This window comes from Myxocyprinus asiaticus, chromosome 37 (assembly GCF_019703515.2).
Source record: "Myxocyprinus asiaticus isolate MX2 ecotype Aquarium Trade chromosome 37, UBuf_Myxa_2, whole genome shotgun sequence".
Lineage (NCBI taxonomy): Eukaryota > Metazoa > Chordata > Actinopteri > Cypriniformes > Catostomidae > Myxocyprinus > Myxocyprinus asiaticus.
Window position 1 is genome coordinate 26,409,040 of NC_059380.1, and position 24,303 is coordinate 26,433,342.

General features: G+C 38.9%; 1 protein-coding gene across 1 annotated transcript in view; it reads left to right on the plus strand.

Moving 5' to 3' along the window:
- Nucleotides 1-15,699, plus strand: part of LOC127428203 (sodium- and chloride-dependent GABA transporter 3-like) — an 80,845-nt gene extending 65,146 nt beyond the window's left edge. The window contains exons 13-15 of the mRNA XM_051676386.1: nt 7,778-7,878; nt 7,976-8,146; nt 11,340-15,699. Coding sequence (XP_051532346.1) covers nt 7,778-7,878; nt 7,976-8,146; nt 11,340-11,489 — 422 coding nt within the window. The 3' untranslated portion in view covers nt 11,490-15,699. The remainder of the gene's footprint in view (nt 1-7,777; nt 7,879-7,975; nt 8,147-11,339) is intronic.
- The last annotated feature ends 8,604 nt before the right edge of the window (nt 15,700-24,303 follow it).

Consider the following 24,303-nt stretch of genomic DNA (forward strand, 5'->3'; position numbering starts at 1 on the left):
ATTCCACGTATGACAGTTCCACCCATATGAGCCCTCCTTCTCCAGGAAACTGAAGCATCAGCGTGTTGAGAGCTTCTTGACTCCCCAGACTGGTCTTAGATCTTGTTGTTATATTTCTCCTCAGGGTCCCTGACTGTGACTCCTTTTTGTCTGAAAGGAAGGGATAAGGCGAACGTTTCTTTGAATTTTTTTCTTGCATTTTGAAACAATTTGTTTACCTCCTCCTGCAGCAATGCCAATGGCTCATCTGTCTCTGTGTCACTGTCATCAGGTTCAATGTTTCCCTCATCCTGGTTTGGGGCAGAAGGGAATTTCACTTCCTCAGCTGCAGCAGCCTGGGCCGTTTGATCAGTCAAAAGTCTGTAGGGAGGAGGGCAATGGCTTGCGCATGCCATATCTTCCTCTTCCTGTTTCTGCTTTGTGGTTTGCACAGCGTTAAGGGCTGCAGGTTCTGTTGGCAGGTTTTTTCGTTGTTTTTGTTGTTCTGCCTGCTGCTCTGCCTCTCTTTCCCACTTGTTGAACAGCATCCAGTCAACCCGCTTCTGCTTCTTTGAAGGCAACTGCTCCAACTGCTTTCTGGTTTCTTCTAGAATTGAAACACTTAGAGAACCGCATAAGTCAAAATACCCCTTTGTCAATTTTGACCACCATTGTATCTGTTTAATTTGTTCATTACTCAAATTCCACTTTTTTGCCATTGTTTTCAAGGGTCCTCTTAATTCAAGGACCGCATCTGGTTTACCAAAGCAATTCCCCATTCTATATAAGCAATTCTTCTTTGCAGAAAGGAAGAAAGATAGAAACACAGAGTGTGAGAGTTTGCAAGATGCAGAAAAAGATACTCACAATATTGTATATATATATATATATATATATATATATATATATATATATATATATATATATAAATTATTTTTTATTTTTTAGAATGAGTGTGAAAGCAAGCAAATTCTTCTTTGTAAGATGCAGAAAAACAGTAGCGATAGTGATATTACTACATTTCAGTGCCTCAATGTATTTCTACAATTTTCCTAATTCATGTTTGAGTAAGAATATGGTTTCTACAGAGTGTAATATTACAATATTTCAGATATTATTATTATTATTATTATTTACAATCAATCTTATTTCGTTTTACTGTTTTCCCTTTTCCTTTCTCTCTTTTTTTTTTCCTTGCTCACCCAACTTCAGAAATTTAATACAATATTCATACTCAGTGATACATCAATATATAAACAATATCAATATATAAACTCTATTATTCAGTTAATATGTTCTTAGGATACGGGATATTTCCCTTACTCTATTTAAATTCTGAATTTTAATTCTTAACCATTTTAATTCTGAGATCTCAGTTTTTGATATAATATAAAAAAAAAAATAATATTATTTTCATTCAAACGAAGAGAAGGTTGTAGTCTGTCTTACCTTACATGTTCTTTGAGGCCGTACAAGGATCTGTCCCTCCTCTGGTGGGTTTTGCTCAATTTGATATGTGAGGAAAATGTTTCCTCTTGTGCTTAAATCAATCACAAAAAGAGGAAGAAGTCAAAAGCTTCCCCTCCCCGCCGATGAATCCTCAGGCCTCCTGGCTGGCTCACCAAAACTGTCGTGGAAATTCTCAATACGAATACAACCTACTAATCTCACTTCTTCACCATGGACAATCCAAACAACTTCCAGTTGTCAATATAATATATTAAAATAATATATTACAGTATCTCGAGGTAATTCCCTTCATGAATACTTACAATACAATCCAATACTTCGAGGTAATTCCCCTCCTGAAGTATGGTGACGGCGTCCCGTCAAGAAGCTACTATCACTACCTCAAATTATACATGAGCACCAGGTCTTTAGCATCTATACACTCACCCCGCCCTTCTCAGGTGTACGCTGGTCCGATACAGGATCATTAATACTAACTCTGAGTATAACAGCCTCACCCCGAGTGTAGGTCTATAATCTTCCAACACTATCACTGTCCCTACTGTGGTCCTCTGAGCGTAGAATCTTTAGTACTTCTATTCTGCAGCTGTGCAGCATATACCAGACACGACTCCCAAGTTGCTCTTTGCAGGAATGAAGTTTTATTCACGGCCGGGAGCTCACTGGTCACAACAACCAAGAGAGTCTCTCTGAACAGAAAGATACATGTACATTTATTGTAAGATATACAATATTTTTGAGTAAAAATCACTGTCACTCAAGACTTCTTCACTGTAATTGGTTATAATGTTCTGGTGATTGGTTTGTAATGATCTAAGCAAATCATATGACTGTTAGTTCTACTGTGTTAAGCACTTTTCGGTAAGACTAGATTCTTTGATCATGTGATGTATACATTGTCTTTGACCTGAGCATCCTTAGTCTGCTCTTTTCTGCACATTCCATGTTAAAATACCCTTTTGACCAATTCTGAGGCCATTACATAAAACATTTCCATCACAATCTTCATGGGTGCCGACAAGGTTGTGTGACGTCACACACCTGCATCTCGGCAAAATCAGAGTTTAAAATTTCTGCATAACTTTCCAAGTTGTAATTATGACTTCAAGTGGCGTTCCATTGCACTTTTCCCAGTAGGAAGTTGGAAAATCTGACTTTCCAAGTTGAATGGAATGCAGCAAGAGGCAGATTGCTAACATTAGCTAGCTAGCGTTGCTAGCATCACTTACACTTAGCTTACCTTTCTTTATGCTTCCTTTCTAAGTGCCGATAAAAGTTTGACATGGTCCCAGCCGTCTCAGTAAGCATTGCATTGCAGAATTTACATATTGCTGTGTGTTTTCTTTTGGACGGTTTTTTGCAGATGAACTCTTTGTGGTTTAGGTCAGTGTTTCCCAACATTTTTTCTGCCATGGCACACCACTATCCCACATAACCATTGTTGATAGTTTTCCTTTTCAAGGACTTGTCCATGTTTTCTGTCTGACTTAGTAGCATGAACTTGTAATGTTTGAAATTCGGCTATGCAAAAAATGCAGGTAACATAGGTACGCTGTATAACGAGGCCACAGATGCCAAGAGCGCTAATTGGATAATGAAAAACCAACCCATTTCTGTCTTTTCCAATTTGTAGATTTGTTCTTGCAAATTAATTCTTGCAACAGCACAGCAAATAATTTCTTTTATTATTTATTTATTTACTTACTGTATTTTCCAGAAATGAAGTTGAACCTGTCTATAAGTCGCACCGGGTCAAAATCGCGTTGTTGATAGAGAGAGAAAAAAACACATAAGTCGCAGTGACACAGGTTGGATCTGGCAGGCATTAGGACCCTGGAGCAGCTGCCCAGCCTCCATTCACTGTTTCAGATTTCAAATGCACTTCATGAAGTGTACAGTACCTCAGAATCTACTCATCGTATCACTGTATTTTTAGACTTGTTTAAAACAGGAGAATTTGCTTTTAGTAATCGTATGTAACAGTTTTCATATTCTTTTTATGTTTCATGAGAGAAACACGACAATTAAGCCACATCTGTTCATAACATCTGTAAATCTATGCTGTGCACAAATAAACAGCTGTTAGTCTGTGAGTAAAACAATACACCTGTTGTATTCTATTCATTCATTCAGTTCACTGACTGAATGTTTTTACTACAAGTGTGATAGTGAAGCATCATTTTGTGGGCATGTGAGGAGTTGCGTTTGACAGCGGACTAGAGTTTGTTAGAACAATAATGTTATCATGGACAAAATATTTAAACTGGTTGCATAAAATACTTTGTAGGCCTAATGGAAAATACTGAATTGGCAACTCTAAAACTCTTCTACCGTCTCTATGCCTTCACTAATATACCGGAAAAAAACTGTATTTATTTATTTTGAGGAATTTGATAATTTTTCATGGCACACCTGACAATCTTTCACGGCACACTAGTGGTGGGCACAGTTACTGGGAAACACTGGTTTAAGTAGCCAAATTGTATTACACAAGATTTGGCTGACATCTTTCAGACAGCCACAGTTTCTTCTGTCTCCCGCATTCACTTTCTTGGAGTGCGTGTGAAGGGTGGTGGGGAGGGGTGACAGCTGTTAACAGTAACAAAAATTTCAGTTACAAATGAGTCAAAATTATTGCTTGCATTTGAAGCAGGAAGTTTTACATCCAATCACAGTAATGATGTTAACAAATAAATCAGACAATGCACAATTTAGTGATATCCCAGCAGTTGTGGTCTTGACTGGTCTTGAAATAATATCCCGAGTCGTCTTTGTCTGAGACCAAGACAAGACCGAGTAAAAATGCAGTCGATTCTGAGACGAGACCGAGACCTTCAAAAAAGACTGATCTCTAGTACTACAACACTGGTCAGGACATACCTGATGTAAAAAACAGCACCATCACTATTTGAAAAAAGTCATTTTTGATCAAATCTAGACAGGCCCCATTTCCAGCAGCCATCACTCCAACACCTTATCCTTGAGTAATCATGTAATCATAAATTGCTAATTTGGTACTAGAAAATAACTTGCCATTATATTAAACACAGTTGAAAGCTATTTGGTTCTTTAAATGAAGCTTAACGTTGTCTTTGTGTTTGTTTTTGAATTGCCACAGTATGCAATAGACTGGCATTACGTAAGATCAATATTAGGTCAAAAATGGCAAAAAAGAAACAGCTTTCTCTAGAAACTCATCAGTCAATCATTGTTTTGAGAAATGAGGCTATACAATGCTTGAAATTGCCAAAAAAAAAAAAAAAAAAAAACTGAAGATTTCATACAAAGGTGTACACTACAGTCTTCAAAGACAAAGGACAACTGGCTCAAACAAGGACAGAAAGAGATGTGGAAGGCGATATGTACAACTAAACAAGAGGATAAGTACATCAGAGTCTCTAATTTGAGAAATAGACGCCTCACATGTCCTCAGCTGACATCTTCATTGAATTATACCCTCTCAACACCAGTTTCATGTACAACAGTAAAGAGAAGTCTCAGGGGTGCAGGCCTTATGGAAAGAATTGCAAAGAAAAAAGCCACTTTTGAAACAGAAAAACAAAAAGAAAAGGTAAGAGTGGGCAAAGAAACACAGACATTGGACAACAGATAATTGGAAAAGAGTGTTATGGATCTTAAACCCATTTACCTTTTGTGGGATCAGCTAGACTGTAAGGTGCGTGAGCAGCCATATCATCCTGTAGCTTAAGACTGGTTGCCCACTGAAGCTAAGCAGGGTTGAGTCTGGTCAGTACCCGGATGGGAGACCTCCTGGGAAAACAAAGGTTGCTGCTGGAAGAGGTATTAGGGAGGCCAACAGGGGGTGCTCACTTGGTGGTCTGTGTGGGTCCCAATGCCCCAGTACAGTGACGGGGCACTATACTGTAAAAAGGCACCATCCTTCGGATGAGATGTTAAACCGAGGTCTTGACTCTCTGTGGTCATTAAAAATCCCTGGGCACTTCTTGTAAAAAGTAGGGTGTAACCCCAGTGTCCTGGCTAAATTCCCCCCATTGGCCCTTATCAATCATGGCCTCCTAATAATCCCCATACATTGGCTCTATACTGGTGCACTATGGCTGCTGTTGCATTGTCCAGTTGGATGCTGCACACTGGTGGTGGCTGAAGAGATTCCCCTGCTCACTGTATTTGAGTGTAGTGTCAGAAAAGTGCTCTATAAATGTTCTGGTCATTCATTTATTCAAAGCTGTCATTGCTGCATGTGGAGGATGTTTGGATGAGAACTCTTTGAAGTAGTTTAATTTTTTTTTCAAATTGTAATAGTAATAAAAATATTCAACAACTACGACATAAACTGAACAAGTTTCACACACATGTGACTAACAGAAATGGAATAATGTGTCCCTGAACAAAGGGGGGGTCAAAATCAAAAGTAACAGTCAGTATCTGGTGTGGCCACCAGCTGCATTAAGTACTGAAGTGCATCTCCTCCTCATGGACTGCACCAGATTTGCCAGTTCTTGCTGTGAGATGTTACCCCACTCTTCCACCAAGGCACTTGCAAGTTCCCAGACATTTCTGGGGGGAATGGCCCTAGCCCTCACCCTCTGATCCAACAGGTCTCAGACGTGCTCAATAGGATTGAGATCCGGGCTCTTCGCTGGCCATGGCAGAACACTGACATTCCTGTCTTGCAGGAAATCACGCACAGAACGAGCAGTATGGCTAGTGGCATTGTCATGCTGGAGGGTCATATCAGGATGACCCTGCAGGAAGGGTACCACATGAGGGAGGTTGATGTCTTCCCTGTAACACACAGTGTTGAGATTGCCTGCAATGACAACAAGCTCAGTCCAATGATGCTGTGACACACCGGACCAGACCATGGTGGACCATCCACCTCCAAATGGATCCTGCTCCAGAGTACAGGCCCAACCATCACCCCTGGTGAGACAAAACCACGACTCGTCAGTGAAGAGCACTTTTTGCCAGTCCTATCTGGTCCAGCGAAGGTGGGTTTGTGCCCATAGGCGACGTTGTTGCCGGTGATGTCTGGTAAGGACCTGCCATACAACAGGCCTACAAGCCCTTTTTGCCTATCAGCCTATTGCGGACAGTCTGAGCACTGATGGAGGGATTGTGCATTCCTGGTGTAACTCGGGCAGTTGTTGTTGCCATCCTGTGCCTGTCCCACAGGTTTGATATTTGGATGTACCAATCCTATGCAGGTGTTGTTACATGTGGTCTGAAACTGCGAGGACGATCAGCTGTCCTTCCTGTCTCCCTGTAGCGCTGTCTTAGGTGTCTCACAATATGGACATTGCAATTTATTGCCCTGGCCACATCTGCAGTCCTCATGCCTCTATGCAGCATGCCCAAGGCACGTTCACACAGATGAGTAGGGACCCTGGGCATCTTTCTTTTGGTGTTTTTCAGAATCAGTAGAAAGGTCTCTTTAGTGTCCTGAGTTTTTATAACAGACCTTAGTTGCCTACCGTCTGTAAGCTGTTAGTGTCTTAACGACCGTTCCACAGGTGCATGTTCATTAATTGTTTATGGTTCATTAAACAAGCATGGAAAACATTGTTTAAACCCTTTAAAAAAATTTACAAAATTATCTTTAAAATACAGTGTCCTGAAAAATGGATGTTTCTTTAGTTATATATATATATATATATATATATATATATATATATTCTCATTCAGTATCCTGATTCCCTCAGAAATATGTCATCACAGAAGCAAATTAGCTTGCGGATGGCATTTCTTGTTAACTTAAGTGATGATGCTGCTATATACTATGGATTCTTTTAACACTTCCGGGTTTTGGAACACAGAAGTAAATTATTACAGGGTAAACCTCGATAGCGTTTAACAGGAGTGAATGGGAGACCATGGCAAATATAATTTTGCTTATCCATTTGCTCCAACATCAAAAGAAAACCACCACTATTACATTTCCACAACTTTTCAAATGAAGAAAAAAAAAAAAACATAGAGAGAGGTGGATTACAACAGCCAGAAGAGAGAGGATGGCAAATTTTCTGTCACACTATGTGCAGCTGTATTAGAAGCCGCATTGCATTTTTTTTTTTTTACTAATTACAGGGTAATATAATACAAAGTACAATGTTATAAATTTGCATTAAATAATTACAAAAATTGCAAGTATAAAAAAGTTTGCTAGATTTACGCCGCTAAGTAAGGTGGAAACACGTCATCACAGGTCTGTGAAAAGGGTCCATTATGATAAAATACTTAATTGAATGCACTGTTGTTGGATGTGTTTATCACTTTGGATAAAAGTCCCTGCAAAATGCATAAAAGTAAAACACACTGCATATGATGTCATTTGTTTAATCTTCAGGTAGCGACAGGTTTTATTTGAACATTGAGGATATGATTGGATACAAACCCATCTTCTTAATCAAATGGTGCTGGAAGTTCTTCACTCCAGGCATCTGTGCAGTAAGTTTAATGTCTCATATTATCTGTAGGCTAACTTAAGTCAAGATACATTTTAGTGTTTTTAATGTATGATTGTTTATTCTTGCTGTCTTTTCAGGGCATATTTCTGTTCTTCTTAATCAAGTACAAGCCTTTGAAATATAATAATGTGTACACATATCCAGACTGGGGTTATGGGATTGGTTGGATGATGGCCATGTCTTCTATGGTGTGCATTCCTCTGGGAATCTTATTTCAGATCTGGAAAACGAAAGGCACTTTCTGTGAGGTAAAATCACTATAATAATTTTTATATATATATATATATATATATATATATATATATATATATATATATATATATATATATATATATATATAATAAAAAAAAATGTTTGCTATGGACATGAATGATAGTGCAGTCTTTTTAGGAGAGGTGTGCTAGTGCTAGAGGTGTGCCATCAGATGTGTAATTTTCTGGCAGGCTGGAAAACATTTTTTTCCAGGGACCAAAATATGACAGACATGTGATTGGGCTCCTTTGAGTTGGGTCAGGAAGCAACTACGTAGCAATCACCCAAAACACCTTAGTAACAACCTAGCAATCCTAGCAACCAACCAGAATATCCTAGCAACCACATAGCAACTTGCTAAAAAACAACTGGAACAGCTAAGTAACTGCATAGCAATGCCCTGGCAACCATACAACACCAAGCATTGTTTCACTGAGTTTTTCACAGAAACGTCTGTCCATTTGCTCTCTTCTTTGCTGTTCTTGATTCACTCAAGAGCACCCTCACATTGTTAGGGAGGTATAAAGTACCAAATTTACTGCAAATGTACTCATATCTCTTGAGGTGCTGTGACATGCCAAAGATGAAAGTTGTTCTGGCACAGCGAGAGTGCAGAGATATTGCGAATGTAGTTAAGAATTGATGGCACACTGCGGGCATGACGAGGATGCTGCCCTGACATGACCCCATTGTGCCACGTCTTATTGATTGTTTCTGCTTCAGAAAGCATACAGAGCTGTTTGATGGGGCTTGTGTACTACACCAGCCTACTACTATAAACATTCAGAACACATAACCATTTATATATATATATATATATATATATATATATATATATATATATATATATGTATATATGTGTGTGTGTGTGTGTGTGTGTGTGTGTGTGTGTGTGTGTGTGTATATATATATATATATATATATATATATATATACATATACATACAGTTAGTTGGTCTCTCACACCATCAACACTCCGAAGTTTCGCTGTTTGTATCACTCCGCTTGTGTTCGTGCCGTTCTAAACTAAAGTATAAGAGCAGTGCATATGTGTTAAGAGCTAAATGAGCTAAACATTTAATTTTGTGACACTGCATATTTTAGCCAGCAGGTGGAGGCAAAAGACAATTTTTGTGTGTAATATGTGCCAGTTAGGTGACGTGAAGTCAGCATCAGTCGGTGTTTACATTCAACAGCACTCCGTGATCGCTTGTATTACTACTACACTACTAAAGCTAGGAAATAGATTTTAAACTAACAACTTCAGCATTAGGGCTTATCACAGCTGAGAGACACAACAGACTGATTAATTACACAAACTCAAGGCGCTTACCTCTTACCGGAGTTTCCACATTAGAGAGGACAAAATGGCAGAGGAGGTTGCGGTTTCTATAGTGAATGACTCTTGCGCACCAGCTACCGCAAAATAGGGAGGAATACCCCCGCGTGGACGGCTATTTTTCCACTGAGAAAATAGAATGAATTTCACCAAAATTACATTATCTTCAGAAAGTTGACTAACAGACTACAGCATCATCAACAGGTGATCACACACGCTCCATTTCTCTCTCTCTCTCTCTCACACACACACACACATCCTTGTTTCTCCAATAACATGTTAGAAACAGCCCAAGCCATGATGCTAGTAGTTCTAAAGTGATGTTTTTGAGAGGCTTGGACACATCATTTGTTTTGAACTATCAATGGCAGATTCTGATCTGTGGCGTTTTTATGACCGTACTCAGTTTTTCCTAATTTTACTCGAATTAGGAAAAATTCCTCTGTGGCCTCGCGTCTGTGGCGGAATCACAGCATTGCTGATGTAGGGTCATATCACACTCTTGCTCGTGTGATATTGCTTAAATATATATAGTACAGCATATAGTATATTTTTACCTTGTATAATTTTCTTTACGGTTTTTGAGGATGAGGGCATGTCAGATAACCTATTCATGTTGGTATCTTAATAATTTGGCTAACTTTTACTTAGGAAAAGATGCATTTGTGCCCAAAATACCATTTGATTAGTCACACAGCCTTTGGCAGCAAAAAAAAAATTTAAGATATGGAATCGTTTTCTCCTTTATTTTTGTTTATTGTTAAATCATGTTACCTAATGTTGTTTACTAATGTTAACAAATGGAACCTTACTGTAAAGGGTTACCATTAATTTTATCAAAAATGTAATCGATTGATAGCTCTAATTTAATTATTTTCATGTAGCATTGTGTTTCTCTCCAGTCCACGGACCTATTATAACCGATCTGTGACTCATTATCGGTTCGCAACACAGCGGTAAAGAAGCACTGTGAAATGTTTTAGTACAGTGGCCTTCAACAAGGGATCCGTGACCCCTCAGGGGTCTGCCAGCTATTGTTTGATCTCAAACAAATTTTTGTGAAAGTTAAAGCAAAATACATACCCTGCTGGAAAAAAAATATAAAAATGGTAAAACTAGCCCAAGCTTGTTAGTTGGTCTAAGCTGGTCGGCTGGTTCATCAGTTGGCTGGTTTTAGAGGGGTTTTGGGCACTTTTAGCTGGTCCGGCTCGGATACCATCCTAAAGCATGCAGCTAGTCTAATACCATTCGACCAGCCATCTAGTATCTGGTTTTACAATATTTTTTTTATTTTTTCTCCAGGGATATTCAGGAAACCTCAACAAAGCTCATTATAAGAAATTATAAAGTCCTGTTAAATGTTTCATCGTCCCTCCCACACTAAAATCCTTTAAATTGTAAAAGTAAAATGTACGAAGTACATCACTTTGTACAATAATGATTATTTTAATATACTGTAGCTTTCCAGATGTTAGCATCATGACAAAGTATGTAAATATATACATATGATGCTAGACACATATTATTTATTATATGCAAGACTTAAAATCCAAAACTCAGTTTTATACAAAATGTATCAGGGGGTCCCTTCTCCATCCATCCATCCACCAAGGGGTCCATGGCTTAAAAAAGGTGGAAGGTTCTAGTATGATATTCAGGTGCGTAGATTCCAAGGGGGATGTTCCAGCCAAATCTATGCCCTGATATTACAGTACATTGTCCTTGACCTTGTACATGTTATGAATGTATATATTAGTTATTTTGCTCATTATTATCTGCATGCAAATCTGTGCATGTTAAAATGGTCTACAAATAGACTCACGCTACATATTATGTTTATGTGACTTCAGAGAATCAAAAAGCTGACCACCCCCAGCTCTGACCTGAGAATGAGGGGTCGACTCGGATCCAGGGGTCCCTGCGCTATCAATGACGCTAATGCCAAAATGAGGGCGGGCGGCAAAATCTCCACCATCACAGAGAAAGAGACGCATTTCTAAACCCAAGACACAGACATCACTGACACGAGAGACAGAAAAAATAAGAAATAAATATGTTTGCCATTATTTTTTAAGAAAGAAAACTATGATCACATTTGTAGTCTTGCTTGTGTGCACAAACAGGTAACACATCATAATTTAACATCATGATTAAAATTGTTTTGTATCAGTGTATCTAAATCTAGATAAAATTGTTGTCATATCACGTAACTTTTTGTCACGTTAGTCATTCTTTTTTTCTTTCTTTCTATTTTTTTTTTAAAGAAAGATGCCAAGAAATAATGTGCTGTGAAATGTTGTTACACATTGACTCTTGGTCCCGTGCAGATTACATTATAGTTATATTCTAATTGGTAGGAGATCTACTGAGGACCATTCCAAATGTTGACTGTGTGTTTAAAGGTGAGGCTCAGTGTTGTTGGATGTGCTGTGGTTCTCTGTGCTTCAGCTAGCACTGACTCATGGGGCGAGCATGACGTAGCAAGCCCATTCTCCACGGTTTCTTTAGTGGCTCAAATACTTGGCCATTTCACACCAATTAAACTGAGTTTAATTGAAGGTGACAGACCAAACACAGTTTATCACTTTTTCTCATTTTGGCTAAGGGTCCAAAGAGTCATTCATACACACTCTTTAAGTTAATGAACACTGAATCTTTATACTGTGATTCTTTTGTAGCCTTTAAAGGAATAGTTCACCCAAATGACAAAATTCTGGCACCATTTACTCACCCTGATATTGTTTCAAATCCTCCATAAAAAAACTAAATAAGAATCTCCAAGCTGCTATTTTTTCATACAATGTACTGTAAGTTTGTATTTTTATTTTTTATTTTATTTTTGCACACACTCTCTACACTGGTTTAGCGGCCTATTTACTGATTAAATTACACAGATAAGGCAATGACAAAAAAACTTAACCAAAAAATCGCTGCTGAACGCAATTTGCATAAGCAAAAGGATGCCGCAGACCACTGTATTTGACACACCCTACCGGGACTGTACAGCATCACTGTGATCCATCCACCTGAATCATCTCATAAAGGGCCTGCTTTTTTATTTTTTATTTTGCCTAGGGCCCCCAGAGTCCCTAGAATCACCTCTGGAGGAAATAATTAATGGTATAGATTCAGTAAAGGAGAGATTTTGTGTGGAAAGATTAATTCAGTGCAAAGTAAAAATGGGCCTAAGAATTCAAATTAATGAAAGGAATCTGATCCCCAATGAGAGTTTGCAAGCGACAAGGGGTATAATGGTTTAATTTCTATTTTAAGGTATTATAGCCTAGTCATTGACATCCATTAAGTCATGAGCAAGCAGTGGAAATGTGTTTGAATGACCCTAGCAATCCAACAGCCTTAAGTACCTCCATCAAGTGTGCTGGATCTGGATTGTAGTATCACAGTTATGAACAATTTAGTGTTTAGTGTAGTATTCTCAGGATGCACTGTGAGCCCTTTGCACATGCATGCAATCTTTGGACTGGTCTGTTCCATCGTGACATCATCAGTTTGTGCAAGTAAACTTGTGTGTGATTTAATGGCCAGTTAACCTTTCAGACATATGTATATTTTTTACATTACTTTAGGTTTTTGTGTACTATTTCTTGATGACAAAAAAAAAAAAACCTTGTTTCTCTGAAGACTTTTATATGTCATTCACCAGTGTTCAGGATGTATGATGGAATTGATATGTGCTGTTTACTAGGGCTGGGCGATACATCGAATACCCATGATATAATCGCGATGAATTTGCTGACGATGTAAATTCAACAATATCGTGAATATCGCGATGATTTTAATTAGCCTTTTTTTTTTTTTTTTTTTTTAAGTTTCATAGAGTGCATCAGTAGACTAATTTCACGATCCTTCAGGGCTGTTTGATTAATCAAAATAACATCAAAATTTAGATATGATCATATGTAATTATTTAACTGCCAAAGGATGCGATTAAAGACAGATAAACATGGTCTGTGTGCGCTTCAGTATGAACCGGAGATGCACTGATCTGTGTGCACGGGTGCGGATTGTGTTTTTGGAGCAATTCACCTGCATTGTGAAGTACAGCCAGTTCAAGCATTCGTGCAATTACAAACATTAGTAACTGCTATTAAGTTATTATACAAATCTACAAACGCGGAACAGTAAAGTAGTGTTTGACAGCGGTTCACAAGATGTGAAACTCATGACTGTTAAACAAACTTTGCCCTTTCCGTTTCATAATAAAAGCTCCTGGTGAAGGTGAAACATGACTGCAAGCAGTGTCAAAATAAAAACCCCAGTTTAGGGTGAAGTAAATAGGGCAGAAATATATAAATTTATCTTGAATAAATCTTATCCTGAAAATAATAATTCAGTATTATATTATAATAATAAACTTGGGTTCCACAGTAATAATTTAAAAGGCTACTATGCAATATTCATCTGGTTTCCAAAAAAATTAGTGTAGTAGTTTTTGCACACCTTGCTCATTCACAAAGAAAAATGTTTTAGTAAAAATATATTAAGGTAAATAAGATTTGTATTAACCTTCCATATATGATTGTACGTTAAAGGTGCAGTATGTAAGATTCAGAAACCCTTGTTATTAATGACACCTGTGGCCGTTAAGTGAACTGCAGCCAGCTACATGTTGCTTGTGTTTGTGCACACATTCCATAGGGACACGAGCTAGCCAGCATCGACCAAAACAATGACGTAACATACAAAGAGACTGAACGTGATTCACCGACATCATGCTGACAAATGAAGTAGCATAATTAAAATTAAACAGTTATGATTTTTTTACTACAAACTTTGAGACTGTATATTATATTTGACTCTCCAGTGCTGGAACAGGGCTAAAACAAAGTGTGGATATAGGTCTGACTATGCGAGACTGTAGTTTGAAGTAATCACTTTTCTTTGCATGATAAATTGACTGCATTTATACGATAGCCTATGTTGGCGTTAGCTAGCTAGCCAGCTTTATCAATAGCTGTTTGCTAAATTTGGTGGATGATGACAGTAGCTGTTTATAAAATAGCCTGTACATTATAAATATGTTGACACAATTCAGTATTGATGTGATTCCATCACAACTGTCATTTTGATATATCAGTGTGCTATTGTTTTATAATAATAGAATGTACATATTTTCTGTATAACCAAATTACATTACACTAATGAATTGAGCTCTTTTTGCATTATCTTGAACATTGTCTAGCATTCATTTCATGTGTTATTGTAGTTTAGCTAAAATAACACAGATCAATCCTTATAGCACTATATTTCACATGCTTTGCAGTTACGTAAGCTTACCTGTCCAATAAGAAGAACACCAATTCAGGGTGAGTTTTGATCCCCAAAACCAAAGGAAGGTCCCTCCAGGAATCAAATGCCCTGCCGATGTTCACTCTAGTTTTCGCTCAACCACGATCACGTTCCTGCTTAGCCAGACGGGAATCAATAGTTAAATGTTTTTTGGGCTTATTCGGAGTTTGTGTAGGAGTTGGTGTTGTGCTGGGAGCCGGCCGTTTGCTGGATCCCATCTCTATAACACCGTTACCTAGTGTTGCAGTTTGTTGTCGCTGTTGAATAGCGGAAGAGAAGCTACTGTCTGAGGCAAGGCTCTCGGGAGCTCGCATAAATGTCACATCCTTTGGATTTTCCCGGCAAAAGCAACCCGCTCCCTTCGCATGAAAATCTGTCTACAGGCTTTAATAGCAACCTAGGAAGTCCGGGAAGGGCAAATTTTTTAATGCTGCGTTACAAGCCGTTCACACATTGGCAAAAAAAAAGGGCGAATATTAAATGAAGATTGTTACATACTGCACCTTTAAATATAAGTATAAATGTGCAAATCAATGAAAATGATTACATTTTACTTTCCCTTGTGTTCATTTATTGAAAAACTGTGGGAAACATGCTGTCATAATTTTTAAATAGATTTTTATTTAATGCCTTTGAAATATTAATTCTACATGGCTACAATGGCTGTTTAGTTTAAAAGATGGTTCCTCTGATAAAAAAAAAACAAAAAAACTTTTATGCTATTTCAGATCAAAAACACAATTATCGAGATATATATCAAATATCGTCAATTTGCTGAAAAATATCGAGAAATAAATTCTGAAGCCATATCGCCCAGCCCTACTGTTTCCACAGATTTTGTTATTCACAGGACATGAATTGTCTGCTTACTCATTTTTAAAAATAAAAGTTAAAAACTGATGTCTTTGTTTGGTTATTTGAATGATTCTTATATACAGTTAAAAGGAAACACAACAACACTTCCTTAGCAATGGAAGTATATAGGATTTGAAGGTAAAGTAACTCCACCACTAATTTACCAAATTGAAAAAGTTTCCTGAACACTGCGCCGATCTTCTATTGGTCTAAAAAACAGACTGTCCCACCCAAAACTCACGCCAATATTGATATGTCTGCTGGCTGTGATGCTCAAACAAACAGAGCAATATATTTACAGCACCACATAGGGCTGCACGATAACGGTGAACATGATAATAACGATTATTTTGTCAAATTGTTTAATCACGATTATTCTGTAATTTTAAACCTTTTTTTTTTTATTACAGGGCTGCACAATTTGAACAAATAAATAAATAAATACTGTTGCCACTGCTTAGATCTTGATTCTAAAAGAACAAAAAACTTAAAATTACATTAAATAGTAGCTCTCATTTTAAACAAGTTGTTAGAACTGCAAACTAGTAAATGATTCCTTTTGACCAAAATTAAGGCATGTTTTGCCCATTCTTTACTGCTAATAGAAACAGTTACTCGGATGTTTACACTTGCATCCTCTTTTAAGATCCATTCTTTAAATTATTATTATTAGGGGTCAAGCCCCGAAGGGGCGAAAGACCCCTATTGTTTTTGTTAGTTTTCTTCTTCTTATTCTTCTTCCACTATTGATTCTATGGCAACCCATAGAACCGCTTGTGGAAAAGTTATGAAATTTGGCACACAGATAGAGGACAGTCTGATCTGTTACCACAGCAAATTTGGTCTCAAACCCTCTAGCGCCACCAACTGCCCAAATTTGCACTCACGTTTAGGTTAATAACTTTTGAACCGTGAGTCCTAGAAACAATTTTTTTTCCCTCTGATTCCTTGGCTCAAGACAATTCGATTGCACTTTTTCCACCATTTTCAATTTACTTTTCCGAACTCGTCCTAGGCCGTTTGTCTGATTTGCACAAAAGTTGGCCTGCATCATCTAGAGGCACTCATGACAAAAAGATATTCACAGAATTTTGTTAAACCACACCATTTTCGAATGGTGCTTCAACGAATTGGACGAAGAGCACACCAAAATGGACGTGAGGCTATATCTCCGTAACGCTCCCAGCATATTCATACCAAACTTATTGTTTGTCATAGGCACCATGACTCGAGGGTGCCTGCTCAGCTTCGGAACAGTGCCACCTAGTGGCCACGAGATATGAAAAAAGCACATTTTTGCTTATAGCTTCTGAACAGTTTGTCATAAAATCATCAAATTGGTCTCATTAGATTTAGTGGGGTATAACGACTCCATCGATATGAAAAATTCCTATGTTGGCTATTTTGGACATCGGCCATTTTGAATTTAGTCATAAAATGCTGTATTTTACGAATGACTTGGCGTATCCTTATGAAACTCGGTATGTGTCTTTGACACCATGCTCTGAAGGGACTCAAAAAGTTTCGGGATAGCGCCACCTTGTGGTCAATAATTATAATGCTATTTCTAAATATGCTAATAGCTATTGACTCCTTTTGCCTACTGTCATGAGACTGGTCTTGATAGATTCCGTGGTTCATGCCAAGAACAATGATACCAATTATGTCATGATCCAGCAAACGTCCTGTCCGCCATTTTTAAATGTTTTGAAATCCTACTTTTTCGAACTCCTCCTAGACTGTTTGTCCAATTTGCATGAAAATTGACCTACACCATCTAGAGGCACTCACAACAAAAGTTATTCACAGAATTTTGATATACCGTACCGTTTTCAAATGGCGCTTCAACGAATTCGACGAAGAAAGCGCAAAATTGAACTTGAGGCTGTATCTCTGCAATGCTTTGAGGGATTGGGACGAAACTTGGTATGTGTCATCACCATTAGGCTCTGAGGTTACCTGCAGCGTTTTGGTGCACTGCCCCCTACTGGTCGGGAGATAGAAAAATGGCTATTTTGGCTTATAACTCTTGAACGCTTTCCTGCATGAAACCATCATGCCCAGATACTACCTGAGCAGTTTCAGAACAGCGCCACATACTGGACAAAAATTCTAAGAACTAGCTATTTTTAGTTAATTTTAAAATAAATATGTTTTTTTTATGATTGAAAGTTTACTTTTTCTAACTCCTCATACACTGTTCATCGGACTCTAACCAAAAACATGTCACTAAGCTTCTTTTGCTGCTCATGGTGCCGATAATTGGCTTGACCCCACTGCTTGCAGCTATATTTATTATTATTATTATTATTATTATTATTATTATTAATATATCCCCATACCCTACAGTAATATATAGGCTAATAATAATATATTTCTGTAATAACTGAGCATGCATAATTTCTATACAGTCTCAAGCGTCTATTTTGAAGGAAGCCTAATTATTTTATCAAGCCTTTTATTTTGAATGAAGACAGTGTTGTCTCTGTGTGTTACCAGCAGAGGTTACAGTGGTGTTTTGTGCTCCCGTCTCTTCCTCGCTCCACACAACCTGGTACCATGGGGTTACTTTAGATTTGTTACACACTTGTTATGGCCAAATATATTTGGAATTAGGCAAATGTGCAACTGATGTAAATGCGTAGCACTTTAAAATAACCCAGTCAGCACACGTTAGCGATGTGCACTCAGAGCACAGCTTTTATGTACATTATCAAAGCACGAGCTGGAATACATTTAATGTGCATTGAGCACAGAACGGGGTATCATTATCCTCGTGTGCCACACATACGAGACTCGTAAACATCTGCGGTGCAGTTCTGCATTTTAGCGCGTAATCAAAAGAGAAACAGTGATTGGTCAGTAGCGAACTTCTGAAGAGAGCGTGATTGGTCAGGTGAGGTAAAAATGGACTAGGAAAGAGCTTGTGATTTGGTCTTTCATCCGCAGACACAGCCTATAATGAAAATGAACAACAATTTACAACTTTACCTGGCTGACACCTTCTGTGTGCTAGCTCACTAATATCGCAGACGATTATGCTTAATTAACCGTGAGAGGCAGAAATCGTGATCGTGATTAAAATACGATTAATTATGCAGCCCTAGCACCACAGAAAAGCAGACACAGTTTGTAAAGTTTCATAGAATCAGCCTGCAAATGACTTCTAGTTGTCTCTGCACATTAAACTTGGATAGGAGAAGGTATTTTAATAATAATAATAATAATAATAATAATAATAAAAAGACACTTCACCTTTAAGGAAATGGTAGGGATATGGGGTTTATCAAGGATATGGTAAATCAGATAAAGTGTTGGCTGAATGTTCTTGGCATAATGTGGCTCCAGTTTAAAACACAAATAAACTTTTATATTTTTCATGACCATTTTCCACTCTTTTTCTGCCCCATATACTGTATAGTGTATATATACACTGCCCACTGAGGGCACTGTTTCTCATTTCGGTAATCACAGACCGATTTCAGCTGAAGAAAAGTCAACCTACTGTTTCCGATTTCAGTGTGAGATCTGTCTGGTTTTTCAATTGATTCCTATTTAAACATGCTCTACTCTGACATCTTTGATCGCTATGCTACGTCGATGTGTTTTCAGCATCTCACGAAGGATGGACGTGTTGTTTAGACACTGTGTCAAGTTAGAAAAAAACCTTAAACCATTAAACATGCATTTTGAGACACCTGCTTTCTGCTATATTTGTTGTGTTGTGTCTTGCTTTTTTAGCCCAAAAACGCCTTCTGTCTGAATGGCTTTTAATCTTTTAAAAATGCTTTAGCCAATAGTTACATTAATACTATACACATACTCAAGAACATATAAAAAATGCTTTTAAAAAATCTGGGGGAGCCTGAAAACTTTTCTGTCCTTCCATTTTGCAGTCATTTATTAATGAAGTCCTCAAAGACACAGTTGATCACTTTATTATAGTTTACAGAGATGACATCATAATCCAGTCAAATATAAGTACTGCACTGGCTCCTAGAAAACCAATTCTATGTATGAACAATTTGAGTTCCACCTGAAATTTTCTTTTTTTTTTTTTTTTTTTTTGCTTTGGATACACTGTCAGTACACAAGGGACCTTGCACATGGATTATGGATGGAGCAAAGTGTCACTGTTGTTCTAAACTAGTCCAGAGCCACTTCAGTCAAAGAATTTCAAAGATTACTTGGATTTGGTAACTTTTCAGAATTTTTGTGTGAAGTGTAAGTGTTGTGACCTCTACATTTACATTTTAAATGTACATTTACATACAGTATATCCATTAGCAGATGATCCAAAGCCACTTACAAATAATATGAATAATAAATCAAAAGTGATTCTTTCTAGGGAGACATTAAAATGAGAAGTGTGCAATTCAAAGTTCAGAATTGCTTAGAAAATTCAAAAGTATGAACTATTGAATATATGTAGGCAAGACAATAAAAAGAGAACACTTTTATTGGCCCACAGTCAGTGCAGCTGAGCGGGCATTTTCAGTTCATACCTTTGGAAGCCAAGCGGCACCCTCATGCTGTGGATTGTTGGATTGAAAGCAGAGCAAGCACTGATAGAGGTTTAGAGCTTCAAAAAAAAAAAAAAAAAAAAGCACAGAGTGGCTGCCAGTCTCTGTGAGCTGAAGGCAGTGACGTCGGTCATTAGTCAAAATTTGCAGATCGTGTTGGAGTTTTTGTTGGATCAAAAAATAAAAATAAATCTATCTATCTATCTATCTATCTATCTATATATATATATATATATATATATATATATATATATATATATATATATATACATCAACATCGTATATACTGTATAATCAATTGTGCACATTTATTTTGTTTGTATTTACAAAAAGCAATCATAGATAATACTCTCTTGCTATACATTTTACAGACACACCCCAAAGCAGTATATTTTAGCAGTGTGAGCGGCATTGAACGAATTTCTTCTGTGCCATTGGACACATACTGTAAGAAAGTAGAGAGGGATTCAGCTCTTCTTATGGAGCTGGAAAGGTGATTTCACCATAGAGGTACAGTGAATGTGAAGTTTTGAGAGTGACTGTTCCTCTTTGAGTTCGTAACATGAGGCAAATTCAGTCACTGACCATAGATTTCTGTGAGAGGAGGTAGGAGGATGCAGATCCAGTGACTTTTCTATTAGCAAGCGCTAGTGTTTCGAACTTCACGTGGGCAGCAGCTGGCAACCAGCAGAGTGAGACAAATATCGATGTAACATGCATTCTCACTTGCATCCATGATTGTAACACCAGTAAAATGGAACATGGAAGAGATTTAGAGGGCCCATCACACAGACCCTGTTTTTGCTGAATGTTCCAACATTAAGACATTTGTTCCTAATGTTCTTAGAGATTGTGTAATCCATTAGATGCACACTTCCTTTGGCTCTGGTGACCTGGGTATCCACTGAACATCCTATCCTGTAAGAAGCCCTTACTAGTGCTTTGCCGTCCCTGGTCGCCTTTATCACAGATCTTCCTCCATCCGGTGGTTTAACTCCAATGTGGTATTTAATGGTATACAAAAATAACATGTAATACCATATTATTTATCATCATGAAAATTTTGCAACATACACAGGCTACAAAAGTAGACAAGCACAGAAGATAATCTTTTCTGAGACAATGTTTTGAGGCTTGTATGAATTATGTTGACACATGCCAGTTTACTTGTAGCCCCAATTTTGTTGCATGCCATTTGCTTCGTTATGATAACATATAGAAACACACATATTTAGAATTAGGCAATGTCAAAATAAAGTGACCCTGTGTTGCATTCACGATGCATGTAAAAGATGAACTGCTCCATGAAAATAAAGCAAACTCAGATACGGTCTGAGATCATTTGCAGCGTTCACATACATGTACAACATTATTCTTGCAAAAAGTTTTCAGTCGACTCACTGAGAGTGAAAACTCTTAATGTGCACATATTCCGTGAGACATGCTTGCGCTGCTTGCATAGGTAGGAGAGCACCACTTAATCTCTGAGCACATAGCGAATCAGCTACACAAAATCGACTGCTTTCCTGTCATCTTTTCTTCAAAATATAATCAAGTGTGTTTCTTCAGGCATGTGTATTTGTGTCTAGTGGGATTTCTTGTCATATGTCACTCCGAGATGTCTTACAGATTGCCCGCAACAGTGGCGGGCAGATGAGCAAAATTACAGGACACAAAATTATCCACATTTGGCATGTGGCGGTTGTTAGTTTCATACACTGGTACTATCCCTTTTAGACAGATCATGCACTTTTACCTAAATATGACTACTGCCAAAAGACAATGCTCACAGTATTAATTAAAGGTGCTGGCAGCTTACATTCCATTTTAAATAGTTGCTGAAAGTGATATATTTAATAAAATGCTACACACTGAATTTTTATTAAAATATTATTGTTTTTTCTGTTTTGTATGATCTGTGCAATATAGTGAAATTTTAATCAGACAGTCTAATTAAGTATCCTGAAACCAAGGGTTCATGGTTTGGCTAATTAGCTTCAGCAGTTAGCCCCTACTGTTACTGTAGATACCATAACTACATCATTAAGGCGGCAAAAATCATCTTTCTCCATTGATGTCCATTCAAAAGCAGCCATATATTTTGATGAAATACAATTTATCACAAACATTTCATTATATTATTTTAGATGTTTAACCATTGTCACTGGCAGGATAGTGTTTAGTAAAGGTCTTGGGACTGTGCACTTTCTTATGGTGCAATAAGCCAATCAGTAGTGTCAGGATGTCATTTTCCATAGTGATTAGTCACATGGCATTTACAGCACAAGGATTGGATAAAAAACAAAAATGCAATAAATCTTAACCAATATGTAAATTCTGAAGAATTTAGGAATGTAGGAATTTTCCTACTATCAGAGCAATTCAAGCTTTAAGTACCACTTTTGTGGCTTTGTGAGTCGCAGTCAGGATGGGGCATTCAGTGAAGTCACTTACTGAGAGTAGGCAGCACAAAATAAGTATGCATCCGTTCACACAGGACAAAGTCTTGTGTTTGTAGACAGCTGGATGGAGTGCAACACAATGCAGGCATCTAGAGACCAGTGCTTGAAGTGGGCAGGTACTTAACGGTCAATACACAATACCTGCACTTCTCAAATTTAGTCTTCAGAGTACCGGCAGTTTTTCTTGCTTACCACCATTACTCAGTGTCTCCCAGTACAATATAATTTCTTAATTTAATGTAAGTCAGTGATTCGATGGGGCCCACCAGTCAATTTGATCCGACTCTCTGATTGATTTTGATAAAATCACGGTAAACATTTGAGCGCTCTTCACGCAAACTCAGCGGCGAAGCCATGGCAGGCAGATCCATAGGAGGTTCGAGGGGCGAAGTAATGGAAGGCAGAGCTGTGGAAAACTCAAGGGGTGAAGCCGTGGAAGGTGGAGCCATAGGAGGCTCGAGGGACGGAGCCGTGGAAGGCGGAGCCATGGCAGGCTCGAGGGACGGAGCCGTGGAAGGCAGAGCCATGGCAGGCTCGAAGCTAAGAGTCCAGGATGACTGGGAAATGACCTCAGTGGTCGTGAACATGAGCAGAGTCACGAGAGCAACTTCTGTGGTCATGGGCATGGACAGAGACTTAGGAACGACCTCTGTGGTCATGGGCATGGACTGAGACTCGGGAACGACCTCTGTGGTCGTGGGCATGGACTGAGACTCGGGAACGACCTCTGTGGTTGTGGGCATAGACAGAAACTCGGGTACGACCTCTGTGGTCGTGTACATGGGCAGAGACTTGGAAACAACCTCTGTGGTCGTGAACATGGGCTGAGACTTGGAAACGACCTCTGTGGTCGTGGGCATGGGCAGAGACTTGGAAACGACCTCTGTGGTCGTGAATATGGGCTGAGACTTGGAAACGACCTCTGTGGTCGTGGGCATGGACTGAGACTTGGAAATGACCTCTGTGGTCACCAACATGGGCTGAGACTTGGAAACGACCTCTGTGGCCGTGGGCATGGACTGAGACTTGGAAATGACCTCTGTGGTCATGAACATGGACAGAGACTTGGAAACGACCTCCATGGTCATGTACATGGGCTGAGACTTGGAAATGACCTCTATGGTCGTGTATATGGGTGGACGGACAAGGCTGGCAATGCAGGCTCTGGGACGGATGAGGCTGGCAACGCAGGCTCTGGGACGGACGAGGCTGGCAACGTAGGCTCTGGGATGGACGAGGCTGGCAATCCAGGCTCTGGGACGGACGAGGCTGGCAACGCAGGCTCTGGGACGGAAGAGGCTGGCAACGCTGGCTCTGGGACGGACGAGGCTGGAAATGCTGGCTCTGGGACGGATGAGGCTGGCAACACTGGCTCTGGGATGGACGAGATTGACAGCGCTGGCTCTGGGATGGATGAAGCTTCCAGCTTGTTGGCCGTGGCAGGCGTGGGCGTCAACCCATTGGCCGTGGCAGGCGTGGGCATCAGCGTGGAGCAGACTCAGACGTGGCTGTGACATGGCGTGGAGCAGACTCAGACATGGCTGTGACATGGCGGGGAGCAGACTCAGACGTGGCTGTGACATGGCGGGGAGAGGACTCAGGCTTTTCTGTGACATGGCGTGGAGCCGACTGTGGCGTGACTGTGACAGGGCATGGAGCAGACG